The 5360-nt window shown below is 34.5% G+C and overlaps 1 protein-coding gene across 2 annotated transcripts; it reads left to right on the forward strand.

Moving 5' to 3' along the window:
* Positions 1–545: 545 nt before the first annotated feature.
* LOC114751862 (RING-H2 finger protein ATL7) lies at positions 546–4463 on the forward strand. 2 transcript variants are annotated; one of them, XM_028940551.1, is made up of 4 exons: positions 546–1130; positions 1263–1348; positions 3534–3714; positions 4177–4463. In XM_028940551.1, the coding sequence occupies exons 1-4, from the start codon at positions 894–896 to the stop codon at positions 4330–4332; spliced, it is 660 nt and encodes a 219-aa protein (XP_028796384.1). In that variant the 5' UTR covers positions 546–893; the 3' UTR covers positions 4333–4463. The 2 variants fall into 2 exon arrangements, with proteins under 2 accessions (XP_028796384.1, XP_028796385.1); XM_028940552.1 differs by having other exon boundaries at positions 551–1130; positions 1266–1348.
* Positions 4464–5360: the final 897 nt, after the last annotated feature.

Here is a 5360-nt window from a genome sequence, read left to right on the forward strand (position 1 = left end):
GTAATTAGAAAAATTGAAGTAGGGAATTGATATCTTTTAAAAGATGCCATTGAAATTAGGATAAACAAAGAGATTATTGAGTAAATTTCTTTTACATACCATGATATCAATGTGTTTCAAAGATGATTAAATTGACGAGGCAACCTAAATAACTCAATGCAGCAATAATTTTAAACAAAAATGCAAAAAAGAAAAGAAAAGAATTAGTAGATAAGAAAATAAGCAAAAAATTATCTGTTGAATTTCAAGATCACAAATACATAATTTTAATATGTTAAGATTTTTATAAAAATAATCCACATAATTTATTTATCATTTTAAAATTTAATAAGTATTTTTATCATTTTTTCAATTTCAATTTTTTTTTTTACAAAAAGACGGGATAAAAACACACGTCATCCTCTTGCCTTTTCCTTACTCCTCGCTGCTCTCTGGGCCATGTACTTGTGAGTTCCATGCCGTCATATTTTCTCTTCGATTCTCTTCAATCCGTGTCATAAATATTTTTCTCTTTTTCCTTTTTGTTCTTTCGTTTTGTATAAATCCAGCTGTGCCTTCTTCAAGTACAGCCGCCATCAATCCGCATCCCAGGCCCGATCCTTTTCTCACGCAGGTCAATTCCAGCCTTTAAGCCTCTCTTCAATTATTTTCTCCACATTTCTTCATTTTTCTCCGATTGGGACATCGTTGTTAGTTGATTCGGAAATTACCTGTCTTCGGAAGGTTCTCGTAATTTCAACTTCACTACAGGCTTTCAGTTCTTGCATTCAACTCAGCATGATTGCTCAGCTAGATTTTGGTTCATAATAATTGACTTTATAGAGTGTCGGTGCGTTAATTTGAGAATTACTTCACATCTATGGGATTTCTGGGTTCTGGGAAGCTGGTTGGTAATGTCTCAAGACAGTTCAGATACTTCTTCGGCTTGCTGCTCAAGATCGGATCATTTGGATTCAGCTTCTGCTGAGCTCAAGCTTTACCGAGCCTTCATTTTCTCTGTACCCATCTTCTTCACTTTCATCCTGCTCTTTCTGTTCTACGTGTTCTACCTTCGACCTCGTCGGGTTGATTGGTCGTCTCTAAGGATGAGAGCGTTTGCGGCTGCCGAGGATAATGACGGTAACTCCAGGGTAAGATTACATCGTTGGCTATTTCTATTTTCGATAGTTTAGGTGAACTTTTGAGTACGGAAAATGAAAACTGATTTGCACATGCATGTTTTGATATTTACCTGTTAATATCTTGTTTCGTGATTGATTTAGCAGTCTGAATTGGGTTTGAAGAAAGAACTGAGAGAGATGCTGCCGATTATCGTTTACAAAGAAAGCTTCTCAGTTAAAGATACACAGTGAGTTAGATGGCTTCTTCGACTTTTTGTGGTGTTTATTTTTATTTAATTTTTTCGCTGTCGCTATGTTCATGTATCGGTTCCTATTTTGTATTTCTTTATGATTATTAAGCAATTTTTGGAAATGGAAATTCTTGCACAGACTTGGTCTGCTAATTTGCCTATAAAATGCACCAAATGCGCGTATAAAAGTGAGATCCACCAAAAACTGACATTTTAGATGGTTATTTTGCCCTGTTCTACCCTATTGAAAGTTTAAGTCCATGTAAGATTTTCTCTCCTGGGAGAGTCCTTTGGCTTAATTAGGGACTGGGAATAACCTTGACTATATGTTGTGAATTCATGGAAAGTATGGTTTGTGGGGAAGGGACCTAACAGTTAGCTTAGTTGAAGCCGGAGGGACAGGGATATTTGCAATACGTTGAAATATATTATTTTTCAATCTGGCTTGTTTGTCAGCTGGAACTTGCTTGATTCCGTTATGAACTAAGCTTGAAGTGAAATTAGCTTGTTTATTAGTCAAGGTGAGTACTGTTTTATCATACTCTTAAATGGACTTTTGGTCAACACATAGTCAATTATTTGTGTAGTTACTTTTATTGTATGATCCGTTTTTCATTTATCTTGCAACGTGGTAAACATCAGAAATTTAAGCGGTAAATTTGGGTGCAATAATAATTGCATCATGAGTGGGCATCTTAAGACGTTGAATAGTAAAGTCTCTTGATCATGAAGTTCTAACATGATATATGTTATATTAAAGTCAGAGCCTAGAGATATCATTTGAATAACTGTTTTTTAATGGAAAAAATAGTGTTTGAAATACATAAATTATGTATTTTAATGAAGCAGATGCAGGTAAAAACCAACGTTTTTAATGGAAAAGACTGCCATAAATAATTGATGTTCCATGCTGGAAAAGATACCAGGAGGAATTATGATACGTGATCAGTATTCAGTCATGAAAATTGACTGCAGCTATGATGCACAGATTTTGGTGTGCTTTTTGATTCTGAAACCACATGACTAGGGCATATGGCAGATTTTGAAAAATCTAGGGTACAGCATAGAGGTTAATCAGGCTATTATCAATTAAAAACTAAAATTGCAGTTATATATATTTAGAAGCTAACAATAATATTGAGGATTTGATTACTTAGTGAGCATTAAATATGTTCAAATTTTCTTTTTTATTTTCTCACGGTTAAAGCATTTTTTAGGTCATATTTCATTTCAGTTTAAAGTAGTTTAAGAGCACTTGCTTCTTCTTGTTTTTTCCCCCCCTGGGATTTTGGAATGCTTCGATGCAGGTTAGAAAGGATTTCACCTGTTTCTGACTTGTAATAGTTTGGCATTGCCTAAGATGTATCGGGCAAAATTTTTCCAGAAGGGGTATCGCAAATCAGGCGTATGGTGTACCTTATACTGACATGAATAAGCTAATAAAAGCAAGTAACCTTGCATATTTTGATTCATTGTTGGAGTGCACGATGCCTGCTGACTTTTTATTTTTCATTCACTTAGCAATGACAATTTTAAGGGAGAATTACATATAGGTCTCAAATAAGAAAATTACTTTCTCAGAATTCTAACCACTTGTGGATACAAGAGTTTGACGTGTAAATGGGACTGAGGAAATAATTAATTTCCTTATTGGGGATCTGTTTGTAGCTCCTTAATCTTAAATGAGAAAAACTGGCTCGGAAACAATCTTCTGGAAAGTTTCTTCACAGTAGCTTCTGGGTCCTAGAATACTTTGTGCATGGGTATTCTCAAGTTATTTGATAAAACTTGTTTTGCTCTCTTCATTTATTGTTGAGATTTAGACTGCATATTAGAGGGAGCTTAGTTATTGTGGGCTGTCCGTATGATAAGATGGTTTGAATGCAGCAGCAGCATGATATATTCCTCTTGGATAAAATTCACAGTGAAAGCAAAATATTTGCCCCTTACCTCATAAGATGTATAAAGAAAAAGTTATCGCAAGAATTTTCCATTGCAGGACATCACACTACTTTTGATCTTTTCGATCCTCTGAATTTTAGCACTTCATTTGTTTTAACGTGTTGATTTCTGTTTCTGTTTAACTTGGCAATATAGAGAAGCTCATGTTCTTCTTCAGTTTAGGGGAATTTGAACCAAGACCTGTACTATCTATCCTAATTGATGAGTTATCTTGTGGCAGATGCTCAGTTTGCCTTTTGGACTACCAACCAGAAGACAAGCTTCAACAGATACCTGCATGCGGCCATACATTTCACATGAGCTGCATTGATCTTTGGCTCACCAACCACAGCACCTGCCCTCTCTGTCGCTTGTCCCTTTTAGCTTCTGCTAAATCTTCAACTGAGACATCTAATTTACAGGTAGAAGTGGGTAATTACTGATCATTTTGGAGACAGGTATATATAGGGGTCTGTATTTGACACTCCAAACACATGCAGCGATTTGATCATGAATTAGCTGATAATCATTTAATTAATTGCAAGCATCTAACTGCAGCGTCATAAATGTGTAAACTTACAGATATTATGTTTATGAATATCAAAAAATGAAAACTTATCAAAACTTATGACCCATCAAATACACGTGTTCTTCATTAATATACCTCAAAACACATACTTATCAAAAGTTAAGGGTAAATTTACGCATATTATGTTTATGAATGTCAACATCACATTACAGGATGAGACTAGATGTTGACGGTTAAAAACTTTTTGAGCCTTTTTTTATCTGAAGGGAAAAAAAAAAAATCAGTAAGTTGTACCTTGCCATCGCACAGATGAATGATTATAATACGATAATAACAATGAAATAATTTTTGGCAGAGACCATCTAGCAATGAAGAAACACCAACTGCACAATTCTCTGAATCAAGATCTACAACTCATCCAGATAATAGTGTTGCCCAAAGTTGCTCTAGAGATAATGCAGGCAGTGCCCACTGTATTGATATTGAAAGAGGAAATGGAGAAACCAGTTAGAAGAGGTGTGGAGACGTGAGAGGCTTGTTATGGTAATTTTCGGGTTGATTTTATAGTGTCTTCATCTGTTTGTGAAACTAAGTGAAACTAATATATCATTTATCAATAAAGGTATTTTGCAACTTTTAGATGTGCCAAGGGTTACATGAATATCTATTATCAGTCTATTGCTTATATCTGCCGCATTTTTGCTGGGAAAGTAACTTGTTTAAATAATTTGTGATGACTGGTTTCTATATTGGGAAGGAGCGTAAGAGAGACATTATTTAAGGAACAGTCATAATTTCGAGAGAAGATAATTTTTTTTTTTTTTGGGGAGGGGGCAGGGGCGGTGAAGAGATAAAAACGTGCAATTTTACAATATTTTATTATGCTTCATGCTGTAAGATGATTTAACACTATGTTATTATATTAGTAAGGAGAATGCTTTCCTTTGACAGAATACAATGTTGAGGTGAGCATTTCCAATTAGATAATTGAAAAACTATTTCAGGTAAGTTTCAATATTGAACAGCATCTACTTTTCTCAATTTAAGACCTGTAGTGTTATATACTTCAATTTCCTTCTTATCCCCTTTAGGATTCTTTCAGCGATTCCGTCTTTTGTAGATCTTTATTCAAGAGAAACTACAACTCTAAGCTGACTTTTCCTTACTATTATTGTCCCCAGAGAAAAGTACGGTATCACTTTATAATTAGCTACTAAATGAAAGACACATATATAACAAATGTTAACAAACTAATGGTAACATAAGCATCTAATCTAGAAAGATTTTACATTCCAATTCCTGACCATCTGTCTATAATTACATTTTTTGGGTCCTTCTTTTAATGATAAAACTTAAATCAAGTTCCTTACAACAATTATGTCAAGTTCTTCAATCACACTTTGTTATGTGTCCTATTTGTTTTTTTTCCCCCCATCATCATTTAACCCTAAACCCATATGAAAAGACAGGATACATGGCCGTGTGTGAGGAGAACTTGACATAATGGTTATAAGTTTGATCTCAGCATTGTCTTTCTTT

Source organism: Neltuma alba, unplaced genomic scaffold, assembly GCF_004799145.2.
Source record: "Neltuma alba isolate B1F8T4 unplaced genomic scaffold, ASM479914v2 tig00007142_pilon, whole genome shotgun sequence".
Taxonomy (NCBI): Eukaryota; Viridiplantae; Streptophyta; class Magnoliopsida; order Fabales; family Fabaceae; genus Neltuma; species Neltuma alba.

Excerpts from the sequence above, each read along its gene's own strand:
- LOC114751862 (XM_028940551.1), top strand. The coding sequence starts at position 894 with ATGTCTCAAGACAGTTCAGATACTTCTTCGGCTTGCTGCTCAAGATCG. Across the intron at positions 1,131-1,262 it reads ATAATGACGGTAACTCCAGG|CAGTCTGAATTGGGTTTGAA; the intron begins GTAAGATTACAT and ends TGATTGATTTAG. Across the intron at positions 3,715-4,176 it reads CTGAGACATCTAATTTACAG|AGACCATCTAGCAATGAAGA; the intron begins GTAGAAGTGGGT and ends AATTTTTGGCAG.